This window comes from Oncorhynchus clarkii, chromosome 16 (genome assembly GCF_045791955.1).
Source record: "Oncorhynchus clarkii lewisi isolate Uvic-CL-2024 chromosome 16, UVic_Ocla_1.0, whole genome shotgun sequence".
NCBI classification, from domain to species: domain Eukaryota; kingdom Metazoa; phylum Chordata; class Actinopteri; order Salmoniformes; family Salmonidae; genus Oncorhynchus; species Oncorhynchus clarkii.
In genome coordinates, this window is record NC_092162.1 from 44255222 (window position 1) to 44271971 (window position 16750).

Here is a 16750-nt window from a genome sequence, read left to right on the forward strand (position 1 = left end):
ACAATATAGGAGGAAGGTGGAATCATATTACATCGGCTATGTCGTATGTGGCAGGGTATGCAGACGATAACAGACAACAAACGGAAATCCTGCCATGAGCTACCCAGTGATACAGAACTCATAAACGAGCTAAATGCCTTTGATGCTCGCTTAGATACATTTTACACCGTGCCTTGCGAGAAAGCACCTGCTTTTCCAGATGACTGTGTGATCTCGCTCTCCCAGGCCGATGTGAGCTAAATGTTTAAACAGATTAACAATCACAAAGCCACCGGGTCAGACGGAATACCAGGGCACGTTCTCAAAGCAAACACAGACATTTTCAATCTGTCCTTGTCCCAGTCTGTAATCCCAACATGTTTCAACCTGACCACCATTGTCCATGTTCCCAAGAGCGCCAAGGTAACATCCTAAATGACTATTGCCCTGTAGCACTCACATCTGTAATTATGAAGTGCTGGTCATGACACACATCAACACCATCATCCCTAGAGTAGAACCTCTCCAATTCGCATACCAATTGCATTTCACACTGCCCTCTGCCACCTGGACAAGAGGGGAAATAACTATGTAAGAATACTGTTAATAGACTAGATTTCAGCGTTCAACACCATAGTCCCCTCCAAGATCATCACCAAGCTAGGGACCCTAGGACTTAACCCCTCCCTCTGCAACTGAATCTTGGACATCCTAATGGGTTGGCCCCAGGTGGTGCGGGTAGACAACAACACATCTGCCATGCTGACCCTCAACATGGGGGCCCATCGGGTGTGTACCTAGTCCCCTCTTGTACTCCATGTTTACCCACGACTGCTTTCAACACCATAGTGCCCACGAAGCTCATCACTAAGCTAAGGACTCTGGGACTAAACACTTCCCTCTGCAACTGGATCCTGGACTTTCTGACGGGCCGCCCCCAGGTGGTAAGAGTAGGCAACAACACATCTGCCACGTTGATCCTTAACACTGGGGCCCCTCAGTGGTGTGTACTTAGTCTCCTCCTGTATTCCCTGTTCACCCACGACTGCGTGGCCAAACACGACTCCAACACCATCATTAAGTTTGCTGACGACACAACAGTGGTAGGCCTGATCATCGACAACGATGAGACGGCCTATAGGGGGAGGTCAGAGAACTGGCAGTGTGGTGCCAGGACAACAACCTCTCCCTCAATGTGAGCAAGACAAAGGAGCTGATCGTGGACTACAGGAAAAGGCGGGCTGAACAGGCCCCCATTAACATCGACGGGGCTGTAGTGGAACGGGTCGAGAGTTTCAAGTTCCTTGGTGTCCACATCACCAACGTACTATCATGCAAACATCACTATCATCCAAACATACCAAGACAGTCATGAAGAGGGCATGACAAGATTTGGCATGGGACCCCAGATCCTCAAAAGGTTCTACAGCTGCACCATTGAGAGCATCCTGACCGGTTGCATCACCGCCTGGTATGGCAACTGCTCGGCATCTGACCGTAAGGCACTACAGAGGGTAGTGCAAACGGCCCAGTACATCACTGGGGCCAAGCTTCCTGCCATCCAGGACCTATATCATAGGCGGTGTCAGAGGAAAGCCCATAAAATTGTCAGAAACTCCAGTCACCAAAGTTATAGACTGTCTCCTCTGCTACCGCATGGCAAGTGGTACCGGAGCGCCAAGTCTTGGACCAAAAGGCTCCTCAACAGCTTTTACCCCCAAGCCATTAGACTGCTGAACAATTCATAAAAATCACCACCGGACAATTTACATTGACACTCCCCCCCACCCCTTGTACACTGCTGCTACTCGCTGTTTGATTGTTACCTATACATAGTTACTTCGCCCCCACCTACAGATGGCAAGTGGGTATATGCTCCAAAAAAACAATGAGAAGATGGGAGAGGCAGGACTTGCAGCGCATTGAGCATCACAAATATTCTAGCGCCTGGCCACGCAAATGCTCGCTAAGGCACGAGAGCAGTGTAGGTGTACCGCTAGCGACACGAGCGGTGTGGTCAGCATGTTAGACCAAGGACCTGATCATGGACTATAAGCAGAACGAGGGGAGAGCACGACCCCATCCACATCGACAGAGCTGTTGTAGAGCGAGTCGAGAGCTTTAAGTTCCTTGGCGTCCACATCACTAAGGACTTAACATGGGTCCACACACACCAACACAGTCATGAAGAGGGCATGGCAGCACCTCTTTCCCCTCAGGAGGCTGAAAAGATTTGCCATGGGTCCTCGGGTCCTCAAACAGTTCTACAGCTCCACCATCGAGAGCATCTTGGCTGGCTACATCACCGCTTGCTATGGCAATTGCACCACCCTTGACCGCAAAGCACAACAAAGGGTGGTGCAGACAGCCCAGTACATCACTGGGGCCGAGCTCCCTGCCATCCATGACCTCTATAGCAGGCAGTGTCAAAGGAAGGCCTGAAAAATTGCCAGACTCCAGCCACCCAAGCCATAGATTGTTCACTCTGCTACCGTCCGGAAAATGGTACCGGAGCATCGGCTCAAGGACCAACAGGCTCTGAGACAGCTTCTACCCACAAGCCATAACTGTTAAATAGCCAGACTGCTAAATAGTCAATTAATGGTACCCAAACTATCTGCACTGACCCTACGCTCACTCACTAGACTTTATATACACACACCATATACACACTACACTGTCACTCTCACACAAATCCCTAACATATTCAAACACTACATACACGCACACACATACACACACACATAACACACATCCCGACAAAACACAAACAAACACACACACACACACACTTTTACAATCATCATTTGCTGCTGCTACTGTTCTTTATTTTACTCTTATTATTATCTATCTGGATGCCTTGTTACTTTTCCCTGCTTTCATGTACATAAATACCTTGTACCTTTGCACATTGATCTGGTACTGGTGCTCCCCGTATATAGCTCCATTATATAGGGCAGGGCAGGCACCTATAGGAGTGAGCTGATCAGAGCTCTCAAAAGCTGTGTTGCATGGGGATGAGGTTTTCGAAGGCCAGGGGACGTAGTCATGATCACAATTCTGAAAGAGTTCACATGGTGATTCATAAGTTGGTCGCATTCACACTATATCACATGGTGATAATCTTGTAGTGTGAACATTTTATTTTCATTTAAGATTAAACTATACAGGCTCAACAACATTAACCTACTCACAGACAATATTGTAGTCAATGTCTACAGAGTTTCTATTTAGAAAAGACCAAAGAGAAACAAGACCAAATTCTGTTACGAGCTACAGATAGTGCTGTTCTCTGTGACATAGGGGATGATATCAGAGGATCTCTGAGTCATGTAGTGCTCAGTGTTTCTCTGCGGAAAGCTATAGCCTTCCTGTACCACAGAGCGACACTACACAGAGCGGCCTACATTAATAATGGACTAATCAGTGATAATAATAATAAGTTATTACATTTCTACATTACAATTTCTACAGAGCTTTTCATAGGGAGTAGAGGGGAACGAGGAAGTGGATATTATTGCCAAGCAGGCTCTTAAACATCCTAATGTTGAGATGGAACTGTCAATCAGTAAAGCAGAAACCAAGGGATTAATAATAATAGTGGTTAAAAAATAAGTGGCAAGAGTTGTGGAACAGGGTGTGTAAGGGAAGACACCTGTATAAGATCCAGGAAAAGGAGGGGGCAGAGAGGTCCTCAGGCCAAGAGAGAAGGGAGGAAAGTGTAGTCACAAGGCTGAGACTTGGACATACAAGGCTTAATAGTACATTGAAAGGGGTGGGGAAACATCCGACTGGGAGGTGTGATCATTGTCAGAAGATGAAGGCAGTGGAACATGTTCTATTTCAGTGCCAGAAATATGTGAGAGAAAGAGAGCAAATGTTATTGGATTTGTGGAGTAACGGGGTTGAAGAACCAGGATAAAGTGAACTGCTGGGAAAATCTTCAAGGGATGTAGTATTTAATGATGTATTTCGTTTCCTTAGGGAGATTTAGATCCACACTCCAGTCCAGTTGGTGGCAGTAATGCACCTTAAAGTTGGTTGCCAACCACCGTATAAAATCCACAGAAGAAGAAGTAAAAAAAGAAGATGAAGAAGAGCTTTTCATATAATCTCAAAAAGATTCAAGAGCAAAAAACAAGCAAGCAATGTACAGTATCATGACAGGTCAACCAAGAGAGGCGAAGTCTTTGAATGCTGAATCCTCTGAAGATGGAGAGGGTCAGTTCATGGCTTGAGTGAAGGGAGCTGGTCAGAGGATGGTAGACGAAGGTGATGGAGTCTGCTGATGATCTTGTAGAGGGCAAGTCTGGGAATCAGCCTGTCTTATAACCACTGGGCTTCCACTCTGTGTAGCCCCCACTTGGTTGATGCCTCAGCAGCTCTGGGCACCAAAAAGCTCACCACACAAAGTTCAGAATAGTAGCCAGTCGTCCTCACTACAAGCCCTCTGCCTCAGCACTGCTGTATTCATCAAGTTCTTAAAGGATCACGAACTGGCAGCAAGGTGAAACAAAAAAGCTGGTAATGTGTCCCTCTAGGTGCATTTTTTAAAACTAAAACATTAACTAGCTAGCCAAGCCAAAAATATTTAACCTGTCAGTCAACCGAAAATCCGTGGCTCAAAACCACCAGATATATGCAATAAAAACGAATTGTTATCAAAATAAAAAGTTGAAAAAACACATTTGTGCAATAATTACAGAGCTCTCTGCCTAGGCTTCCTATAGTAGTTAACCATCTGCGTTGAGGGACCAAGCGGTCAGCACTATTGCAGAAAATAAAGTCCTTAATGTGTAATAATTCACAACAGCAAAAGGTGATGAGGTGTATGTGATATCGAAACAGAACCTACAGCAATTGACTGAAAATCGAGCCACTTTACCTTTAAGGTAAGCGGATGGCTGTCCTCTGTGGTAGAAAGACAGAACAGGAAATATTGCACCTTTTCAAGTAGATTGTAACGCATTCGATTTTTTTCTTCCGCAAACCAAGGTGTGATTTATTGGTCATCTATAGTCAGAGTAGAAAAATATACCCCCATAACAAATATACTTATAATCAAGATTTGTTCTATCTGTGCCCATAATGTCTTATTTTCGCATAATTTCTACAAATTCATAAACATTCACATCTTGAATGTATCGGAACAGTTTACCTCTTATGTGATTGGGTAGTTGTTTCTGTAACAAGAACCACGTGGTTTCGGTGTAGACTTCTGTCATGGCGGGATACATGAAATGGAAAAATGGACCCCTCTCCAAAATAGTTTTGCTAATTGTGTTTTTGTGTATATTAGGTTTACACCAAACCTCAGGTATAGTATATAGCTAGCTAGGTCATTTGAGGCGGGGAATTGATAGCCAATTTGAAATTTGTGATGTTAACTTTTTGTTTGCGATGAGGCAAGCTATCGAGCAAATTTAGCAAACGTTTTAACTGGTCCAGCCAGGTGAACTAACGTTATAGCTAGCGAACTAACGTTAGCTATTCTGTCAGTATCCAGGTGAGATTAGACCCTTCCTTCTTAGTCATTGGATTATATATATATATATTCTAGCTAGCTAAGTGATTAAAATGGAAAGTTAAACTAGTACCAGACTTTAGCTAGCCAGCTGCTGCAACCCTCCGAGTCCACATTCCACAACCTTTAACGTTACTTGCTTAGCTAACGTTAGCTATAACCAAGTCAGCTAACGTTAGCCAAATACTTAAATCGTGGTCTGTTTCTGGTGTCTCACTTACGTTACATAAATTAGTAGATATGTAGCTACTAGCTAAATCCTGTCATGAAAGCCAATGTCCAGCTTGACTTTAGTTGGCTTGCTAGCAGATTGTGCAAAGCATACAGAAGTTTGCTGGTAAATTCAGTCCGTGCCCTCACAACTTGCAATTTTCACAGGAAGTAATATCAACATAATCAATATCAAAGATGGCCAGGAGTCTGACAGAACAGGGTCGAGTCACTTCTGCTATCTCAACCCAATTGTTCCAGGTTGGAAGGAAACATGGACAAGAATCCAGGTAAGAGAAAAGTAGTCTAGTCCCAAATCTGTTTGTGCTCTTGCCAACTTCATTGTTGTATATTTAACTTTTCTGAAATATTTGATTAAAGGGATACTTCAAGATTTTGGCAAGGAGGCCCTTTATCTACGTCCCCAGAGTCAGTTGAACTTGAGGATACCATTTATGTCTCTGATGGCGGTTTGAAGGAAATTGCTAACTAGCGTCAGCGCAATGAAGAAGTAGATACCCATAGACCTCCAGTCATTGTGCTAACACTAGTTAGTATTGGCTTGTGAAACTACCTCGAGCTTCCTTCGTACTGCAGACAGACGTAATAATGGTATCCACAAATTAATCTGACCCTAGGGAAGTAAATAAAGGGCCTCGTTGTCAAAATTCCAAAATATCCCTTTAAAATATGCAAATATGTTGATATCTCATTAAATATGTGAATATTTGCATATTGCGCTATTACATTTTTATGGACACTGGATGATATTTTAATTTTGTTTAGACATTCCAGGACTGGACGTGTCCAGAGCACATTGTGGATAAATACTTGTTTTCATCTTTCTATCTGTAAAATACTAACGACAACAAAAAAAAAGTTTGCTAAGAAAATGTGATGTAGAATAAAAAATGGACAACATATCAATTTTCTCTGGGCAATTCTGGAGAATATACAGTTGAAGTCGGAAGTTTACATACACCTTAGCCAAATACATTTAAACCCAGTTTTTCACAATTCCTGACATTTAGTCCTAGTAAAAATTCAGGATCATCACTTTATTTTAAGAATGTGAAATGTCAGAATAATAGCAAAGAGTTATTTATTTCAGCTTTTATTTCTTTCATCACATTCCCAGTGGGTCAGAAGTTTACATAAACTCAATTAGTATTTGGTAGCTTTGCCTTTAAATTGTTTAACTTGGGTCAAACGTTTCGGGTAGTCTTCCACAAGCTTCCCACAATAAGTTGGGTGAAATTTGGCCCATTCCTCCTCCACAGAGCTGGTGTAACTGAGTCAGGTTTGTAGGCCTCCTTGCTCGCACAAGCTTTTATAGTTCTGCCCACAAATTTTCTATAGGATTGAGGTCAGGGCTTTGTGATGGCCACTCCCAATACCTTGACTTTGTCCTTAAGCCGTTTTGCCACAACTTTGGAAGTAAGCTTGTGGTCATTGCCCATTTGGAAAACCCATTTGCGACCAAGCTTTAACTTCCTGGCTGATGTTGCTTCAATATATCCACATCATTTTCCATCCTCATTATGCCATCTATTTTGTGAAGTGCACCAGTCCCTCTTGCAGCAAAGCACCCCCACAACATGATGCTGCCACCCCTGTGCATCACGGTTGGGATGGTGTTCTTCGGCTCGCAAGCCTCCCCCTTTTTCCTCCAAACATAACAATGGTCATTAATGGCCAAACAGTTCTATTTTTGTTTCATCAGACCAGAGGACATGTCTCCAAAAAGTATGATCTTTGTCCCCATGTGCAGTTTCAAACCGTAGTCTGGCTTTTGTATTGCGGTTTTGGAGCAGTGGCTTCTTCCTTGTTGAGCGGTCTTTCAGGTTGTGTCGATATAGGACTAGTTTTACTGTGGATATAGACACTTTTGTACCTGTTTCCTCCAGCATCTTCACAAGGTCCTTTGCTGTTGTTCTGGGATTGATTTGCACTTTTCGCATCAAAGAATGTTCCATCTCTAGGAGACAGAACGCGTTTACTTCCTGAGCGGTATGACGGCTGCGTGGTCCCATGGTGTTTATACTTGCGTACTATTGTTTGTTCAGATGAACGTGGTACCTTCAGGCAGTTGTAAATTCCTCCCAAGGATGAACCAGACTTGTGGAGGTCTACAATTTGTTTTCTGAGGTCTTGGCTGATTTCTTTTGATTTTTCCCATGATGTCAAGCAAAGAGGCACTGAGTTTGAAGGTAGGCCTTGAAATACATCCACACGTACACCTCCAGTTGACTCAAATTATGTCAATTAGCCTATCAGAAGCTTCTAATGCCATGACATAATTTTCTGGAATTTTCCAAGCTGTTTAAAGGCACAGTCAACTTAGTGTATGTAAACTTCTGACCCACTGGAATTGTGATATAGTGAATTATAAGTGAAATAATCTGTTTGTAACAATTGTTGGAAAAATTAATTGTGTCATGCACAAAGTAGATGTCCTAACTGACTTGCCAAAACTATAGTAGAAATTTGTGTGGTTGAAAAATATGTTTTAATGACTCCAACCTAAGTGTATGTAAACTTCCAACTTAAACTGTATCTAAGGATACCACACAAAATGTGGTGAATGCAGATACTTCTGAAGCTGAGAAAATGAGTTGGTGTGTGGCAAGAGTCTAACATTCGGGAAATGTAGTTTGCCAAACCCCTATTTATACCCAATCACCATATCTTCAAATTAAGTTACTAAATATAGTCCAGTTTGTAACACTATGAAATGGGCTTTGAAATTGGGTGTAATTTAATGTACTGAGCTTCGAAATTATTGATGTATGTCCATTTTAAAGATATTGAAATTAATAAAAATGTTGACGGTTATATGATAATCCAAGGAAGAAAAAAACATTTTCATCAAGTTTACATTTTTGTTTACTTTTTGAGAATACTAATGGACATTTCATTTCAGCCTGTGGTGCCTTGCTTTAACAGAAAATGCCTTTGGGAAGTATTCAGACCCCTTGACTTTTTCCAGATTTTGTTAGGTCACAGCTGTATTCTAAAATTGATTATATCGTTTTTTTCCCCATCATCAATCTATACACAATACTCCATAATGACAAGCAAAAACAGGTTCTTAGAAATTTGTGGTAATTTATTAAAAAAAATGTATAACTGAAGTATTACATTTACATAAGTATTCAGACCCTTTACTCAGCACTTTGTTGAAACAACTTTGGCAGCAATTACAGCCTTGCGTCTTCTTGGGTATGACGCTACAAGCTTGGCATACCTGTATTTGAGGAGTTTCTCCCATTCTTCTCTGCAGATCCTTTCAAGCTCTATCAGGTTGGCTGGAGATCGTTACTGCACAGCTATACTCAGCAAAAAAAGGTCATTTTTCAGGACCCTGTCGTTCAAAGATAATTCGTAACAATACAAATAACTTCACAGATCTTCATTGTAAAGGGTTTAAACACTGTTTCTCATGCTTGTTTTAATGAACCATGAACAATTAATGAATATGCACCGTTGGAACGGTCGTTAAGACATTAACAGCTTACAGACGGTAGGCAATTAAGGTCACAGTTATGAAAACTTAGGACACTATAGAGGCCTTTCTACTGACTCTGAAAAACACCAAAAGAAAGATGCCTAGGGTCCCTGCTCATGTGTGTGAATGTGCCTTAGGCATGCTGCAAGGAGGCATGAGGACCGCAGATGTGGCCAGGGCAATAAATTGCAATGTCCATACTGTGAGACAGCGCTACAGGGAGACAGGACGGACAGCTGATCGTCCTCGCAGTGGCAGACTATGTGTATCAACACCTGCACAGGATCGGTACATCCGAACATCACACCTGCGGGACAGGTACAGGATGGCGACAACAACTGCCTGAGTTACACCAGGAACGCACAATCCCTCCATCAGTGCTCAGACTGTCCGCAATAGGCTGAGAGAGGCTGGACTGAGGGCTTGTAGGCCTATTGTAATGCAGATCCTCACCAGACATCACCGGCAACAACGTCGCCTATGGGCACAAACCCACCCATCGCTGGACCAGACAGGACTGGAAAGAAGTGCTCTTCACTGACGAGTCGCGGTTTTGTTTCACCAGGGGTAATGGTCGGAGTCGTGTTTATCGTCGAAGGAATGAGCGAGGCCTGTACTCTGGAGCTGGTTTGATTTGGAGGTGGAGAGTCCGTCATGGTCTGGGGCGGTGTGTCACGGCATCATCGGACTGAGCTTGTTGTCATTGCAAGCAATCTCAACGCTGTGCGTTACAGGGAAGACATCCACCTCCCTCATGTGGTACCCTTCCTGCAGGCTCATCCTGACATCCCTCCAGCATGACAATGCCATACTGCTCGTTCTGTGCATGATTTTCTGCAAGACAGTCAGTTTTCTGCCATGGCCAGCGAAGAGCCCGGATCGCAATCCCATTGAGCATAATTGGAACCTGTTGGATCGGAGGGTGAGGGCTAGGGCCATTCCCTCCAGAAATGTCTGGGAACTTGCAGGTGCCTTGGTGGAAAAATGGGGTAACATCTCACAGCAAGAACTGGCAAATCTGGTGCAGTCCATGAGGAGATTAGACTGTTTAGACTGTTACTTTTGATTTTGACCCCCCCTTTGTTAATTTCTGTTAGTCACATGTCTGTGGAACTTGTTCAGTTTGTCTGTTGTTGAAACATGTTAAGTTCATACAAATATTTACACATGTTAAGTTGAAAGTAAACGTAGTTGACAGTGAGAGGATGTTTATTTTCAGGTTTCCAGAGATGTTCGATCAGGTTTATGTCCGGGATCTGGCAGGGCCACTCAAGGACATTCAGAGACTTGTACCGAAGCCACTCCTGTGTTGTCTTGGCTGTGTGCTTAGGGTAGTTGTCCTGTTGGAAGGTGAACCTTCGCCCCAGTCCAAGGTCTGGAGCAGGTTTTCATCAAGGATCTCTCTGTACTTTGCTCTGTTCATCCTTCACTCGATCCTTACTAGTCTCCCAGTCCTTGCCGCTGAAAAACATCCCGACAGCATGATTCTGCCACCGCCATGCTTCACCATAGGGATGGTTCCAGGTTTCCTCCAGACGTGACACTTGGCATTCAGTGTTCCATCTTGGTTTCATCACACCAGAGAATCTTGTTTCTCATGGTCTGAGAGTCCTTTAGGTGCCTTTTGGCAAACTCCAAGCGGGCTGTCATGTGCCTTTTTACTGAGGAGTGGCTTCCGTCTGGCCACTCTACCAAAAAAGGCCCGAGTGCTGCAGAGATTGATGTCCTACTGGAAGGTTCTCCCATCTCCACAGAAGAACTCTAGAGCTCTGTCAGTGACCATCGGGTTCTTGTTCATCTCCTTCGATTGCTCAGTTTGGCCGGGTGGCCAGCTCTAGGAAGAGTCTTGCTGGTTCCAAACTTCTTCTATGTAATAATTATGGAGGCCACTGTGTTCATGAGGACCTTCAATGCTGCAGAAATGTTTTGGTACCCTTCCCCAGATCTGTGCATCAACATAATCCTGTCTCAGCACTCTACGGACAATTCTTACAACCTCATGGCCTGGCTTTTGCTCTGACATGCACTGTCAACTGTGGGACCTTATATAGTCAGTTGTGTGCCTTTCCAAATCATAACCAATCAATTGAATTTACCGCAGGTGGACTCCAAACAAGTTGTAGAAACATCTCAAGGATGATCAATGGAAACAGGATGCACCTGAGCTCAATTTCATAGCGAAGTATCTGAATACTTACAGTACCAGTCAGAAGTTTGGACACACCTACTCATTCAAGGGTTTTACTATTTTCTACTTTGTAGAATAATAGTGAAGACATCACAATTATGAAATAAGACATATGGAATAATTTAGTAACCAAAAAAGGGTTAAACACAGATTTTGATTCTTCAAAGTAGCCACCCTTTGACTTGATGACAGCTTTGCACACTCTTGGCATTCTCTCAACTAGTTTCACCTGGAACGCTTTCCTAACAGTCTTGGAGTTCCCACATATGCTGAGCACTTGTTGGCTGCTTTTCCTTCACTCTGCGGTCCAACTCATCCCAAACCATCTCAATTGGGTTGAGGTCGGGTGATTGTGGAGGCCAGGTCATCTGATGCAGAACTCCATCACTCTCCTTCTTGGTCAAATAGCCCTTACACAGCCTGGAGGTGTGTTGGGTCATTGTCCTGTATAAAAACAAATGATAGTCCCACTATGAGCAAACCAGTTGGGATGGCGTGTCGCTGCAGCATTCTGTGGTAGCCATGCTGGTTAAGTGTGCCCTTGAAGTCTAAATATATCAGACAGTGTCACCAGCAAAGCACCCCCACAACATCACACCACCTCCTTGCTTCACGGTGGGAACCACACATGCGGAGGTCATCCGTTTACCTACTCTGTGTCTCACAAAGACACGGCAGTTGGAATCTAAAATTTGGACTCATCAGACCAAATTACAGATTTCCACCGGTCTAATGTCCATTGCTTGTGTTTCTTGGCCCAAGGAAGTCTTTTCTTCTTATTGGTGCCCTTTAGTAGTGGTTTCTTTGCAGCAATTCGACCAAGGAGGCCTGATTCATGCAGTCTCCTATTTTTTTAAACCTTTTATTTAACTAATGTTGAGATGTGTCTATTACTTGAACTCTGTAGTGCTTGATGGCTTTTGCGACTGCGCTTGAAGAAACTTTCAAAGTTCTTGAAATAGTCCAGATTGACTGGCCTTCATGTCTTAAAGTAATGGACTGTCATTTCTCTCTGCTTATTTGAGCTGTTCTTGCCATAGCCCTATTTGGTAAAAGGCCAAGTCATATTATCTTCTGTATACCACCCCTATCTTGTCACAAGACAACTGATTTGCTCAAACACATTAAGACGAAAGGGAATTCCACAACTTTTAACAAGGCACACCTTTTAAGTGCAATGCATTCCAGATGTTTACCTCATGAAGAGAATCGTTGAGAGAATGCCAAGAGTGTGCAAAACTGGTCATCAAGGCGAAGGGTGGCTACTTTAAAGAATCTGAAATCTAAAATATTTTGATTTGTTTAACACTTTTTTTGGTTACTACATGATGTATGTATGTGTTATTTCATAGTTTTAATGTCTTCACTATTATTCCACAATGTCGAAAATAGTAAAACATAAGAAATACCTTGGAATGAGTAGGTGTGTCCAAACATTTTACTGGTACTGTATGTAAATAAGGTATTTCTATTTTAAGTTTTAATTCGTTTAAAAAAATAATTTACACTTTTTTGCTTTGTCATTTATGGGGTGTTGTGTGTAGATTGCTGAGGATTTGTTTTAATTTAATCCATTTTAGAATGAGGCTGTAACGTAACGTGGAAAAGGTCAAGGGGTCTGAATACTTTCCAAAATGCACTGTTTTATATTTGTGTGTAACTAATACTTGTCTTATTGCCGACAGATTCGAGTATGGAGCTCGAAACAGCTGAAGGTGACTGTTGTGGAGGATGAGGAGAAGCTGCAGGAACTAGAACACTTCAGTGTCTGGGGTCTTGTGCAGTACCTAATGCTTGAGCAGACCAATGAAACCACCATCAGCATCAGCCTGTTCAGCCCAAAGACCTGCTTCAAGATCGACCCCATCAACCTTGGAGCACAATACACTGTAATGCCCATACGAAGTAAGTTAAAGGAAAGGTGGGGTGTCATTGTTAGTTACGAGCCTATTACATATTGATTTCATGTGGAGTCTTTGCTGTCTCTGCTTTACTCCTGCAGAATTTGACATTTACATGTTTGTGACATTCCTGGCTGGAGTGCTGTTATTCATCTTTGCAGACTCACTCAGCAGGTAACTAAATTAATTGTGTTCACATTTTACCCTCTTTTAATGACATGATCCTGATAATCTCGCCTTTATGATTGTAATGGCTGCGGGAAGATATTTAGGGGTGGGGCTGTAGAGAATTTATTCTTGCCGCGCTGCTGAGGACAATTTTTGTCCGCTCATACAGGAGTAATAAAGGCCCAGTGAACACCATTTTTTTCTCACAATGTGGATTATTATTTATTTCTGATTTATCAGCTGGTGCTGCAGCACCCCTACTTCCTGCATCTAGGATGATTGATGTGCTTTTTTTTTTGTCTAACAGGAGTCAGGTATTCTATTACTCTGCTGGCATGAGCACAGGTATGATTGCCTCCCTTATCATCCTCATCTTCATCATGGCACGCTTTCTGCCCAAGGTAAGAAGTCAAGTCTTCTATATCAAGGCCTCACCCACTACTAACACATTTTGATTTGAACAAAGCAAAAAGTCTGGGTGTACCCTGAGTTCATATTTGGGAGACCTTTCTGATTTGTATCATGCGAGAGTCATGAAAATATATGTTTAGATTTCATGCCCCATAATCTTCATTTTCTTTTCTCAGAAAAGCCCATTTTACATGGTAATAGTTGGTGGCTGGTCCTTTTCCATTTACATCATCCAGCTTGTGTTCAGGAACCTGCAGATGATTCTGAGAGAGCACTGGCACGTGGCTTTTGGTAGGTATCGATTGTAATAAACACAATCGCAACAAACTCTGGGAAGTGCCTTGTTTATCGCTCAAACTTTTTGTATCTGGAATGATAATTTCACAACCATTGCTCCATGTTTGTAGTAGGAACAGTTGAATGAATTGTTTCTGTGTACTTTAGGTTATGCTGCAGTGGTTGGGTTTATCAGTTTTGCCGTGTGCTATCGTCATGGCCCTCTTGTGGAGGAAAGGAGTATAAATATCCTGTCCTGGACACTGCAGTTGTTTGGCCTGCTACTGATCTACAGTGGGATCCAGGTTCAGCAAGTGGCGTTGGCCATCATCGTGGCTGCCTTCTGCTCTAAGAACCTGGAGTATTCCATTTCATTGATTCTTCTGGCTTGGCGGTAGTTTTTTATAACTCTAATGATTCCTTTATTCGTGTTTATTGGCATTTTTAATAATGTTCGAATTCTCATTGTGCAGCAAAGTCACGCCAACTCTGCGCTGGAAGCCAGAGCCTCGTCGGCTGCTGACTGAAGAGGAGTTCCAGAAACAGGGGGAGGTGGAGACGCAGCATGCCCTGGAGGAGCTGAGGAAGTACTGCAGCAGTCCAGACTTCAGCAAATGGAAGACCGTCTCTCGACTTGCGTCCCCAAAAAGGTGACAGTCAGTAGCATTGAAATACTTACTGAAATGTATGTACTGCTAGCCTGAAAAGCTAGATTTTGGTCCCAGGGTGACTTATAGTCTTTTTAGGTCTATTACTAGTCACCGAACTGTCTCTTTCCCATTCCTGGTTTGAACTAAACATATGATCAGTGTTGTTCAAAAGCTTGATGTTGTGATCCATAGGTTTGCCGATTTTGTGGAGGGATCACCTCACCTGATATCGAATGAGGTTTCTGTGCACGCGCAGGAATATGGATCGTTCTTTGAGGATGATTTCTTTGACACGGATGAGGAAGATGATGATGAGGAGAATATGATGAATGATTTGAAAAAAGAAGACCTTGGATGGAAAGACAGAGACTTGTGAAGGTAAATAGATGTGGTTATTTTCCTGTAGCAAGGTTAATGGAGCATAGTGCTGACTGGCTTTCTATCCCTACAGCTCTCCTCCAACCATAAGACAGGTGCTCATGAATCGCCATGGAGATGGTGGAATCTGGCCATTGCTAGGCCTGTGAGCTAATGTCTGGCATCCAGGTTGCGGCAGACATATTGTACACTGAGTGTACAAAACATTAGTAACACCTTCTTAATATTGAGTTGCTCCCCCTTTTGCCCACAGAACAGCCTCAGTGGACTCTACAAGGTGTTGAAAGCGTTCCACAATGGTGCTGGCCCATGTTGACTCCAATGCTTCCCACAGTTGTGTCAAGTGGGCTGGATGTCCTTTGGGTGGTGGACCATTCTTGATACACACGGAAAACTGTTCAGCTTAAAAAACCCAGCAGCGTTGCAGTTCTTGACACACTCAAATCGGTGCGCCTATACCCCATTCCAAGGAACTTACATTTTTGTCTTGCCCATTCACCCTCTGAATGGCACACATACACACACAATTCATGTTTCAATTGTCTCAAGGCTTAAAAATAAAAAAAAGTTACCTGTTTTCTCCCCTTCATCTACACTGATTGAAGTGGATTTAACAAGTGACATTAAGAAGGGGTCATAGCTTTCTCCTGGTCAGTCAGTCATGGAAAGAGCAGGTGTTCCTGATGTTTTGTATACTCAGTGTAGATTGCTTATGGCAACCACCTGTTTTGGTTATCGACACAGAGCCAGATTCTGACTTGAGAAATGAGACTGTAGTGTTTCTCAAATTAGAATTGAGTCCTGTGTTTGAATTAATCTGAGAAATGTATTGGTCAGTAAGTAAAGGTTTATGACCACTAAGAATGGGGTATTTTATTTTCTTGGAGGAATGTCACAACTTTATCTTGGTCTTAACTGCAAGGTCATTTTTTTGACATTTGTTATCTTTGGTATTATTGTTGATTTTACGTTAAAAAAAAATTGTGTCATCAAACACGTGCCAATGTAAACGGGGAGCAATTCATAGCTGACAAGTTAAAAAAACACAAAAAAAGGCAAACTGACATCTGTTTGGAAAGAAATTCATATTTTGGTATTTAAAGCATGATGTTTTAAAGCATTGGTATTTTGAGCCTGAATTTATATCATTTTAAAAATGTACGGGAATAAAAACAGTAATGTGTAAGTGTACCATTGCAAGTATTATAACCTTTCTTTGACGTTGTGTGACACGTCTACATTGTTATGTTCTTAGTTAGTTAGTTTCATGTTTTGTTTGGACTGAGATTTATAGGTTTCATATCCATCTAATATATTTATAAATCCCTTTTTACATCAGCAGTTGTCACAAAGTGCTTCTACAGAAACTCAGCCTAAAACCCCAAAGAGCAAGCAATGCAGATGTAGAAGCACAATGGCTAGGAAAACTCCCTAGAAAGGCTGGAACCTAGGAAGAAACTTAGAGAGGAACCAGGCTCTGAGGTGTGGCCAGTCCTCTTCTGGCTGGGCCAGATGGAAATTATTTTGAGTACGTGGCCATTAAAGCCGGATTGTTCT

The 16750-nt window shown here is 42.7% G+C and overlaps 1 protein-coding gene across 4 annotated transcripts; it reads left to right on the forward strand.

Annotated features, from left to right (window-relative positions):
* The first annotated feature begins 5158 nt into the window (after positions 1–5158).
* LOC139368538 (nuclear envelope integral membrane protein 1-like) lies at positions 5159–16384 on the forward strand. 4 transcript variants are annotated; one of them, XM_071107546.1, is made up of 10 exons: positions 5159–5296; positions 5882–6003; positions 13095–13314; positions 13412–13484; positions 13786–13879; positions 14066–14180; positions 14334–14559; positions 14639–14815; positions 15008–15193; positions 15447–16384. In XM_071107546.1, exons 1-9 carry the CDS (start codon positions 5203–5205, stop codon positions 15189–15191), a joined length of 1305 nt encoding a protein of 434 aa, XP_070963647.1. In that variant the 5' UTR covers positions 5159–5202; the 3' UTR covers positions 15192–15193; positions 15447–16384. The 4 variants fall into 4 exon arrangements, with proteins under 4 accessions (XP_070963647.1, XP_070963648.1, XP_070963651.1 ...); XM_071107547.1 differs by having other exon boundaries at positions 5177–5296; positions 15267–16384; XM_071107550.1 differs by having other exon boundaries at positions 5177–5296; positions 14334–14526; positions 15267–16384.
* The last annotated feature ends 366 nt before the right edge of the window (positions 16385–16750 follow it).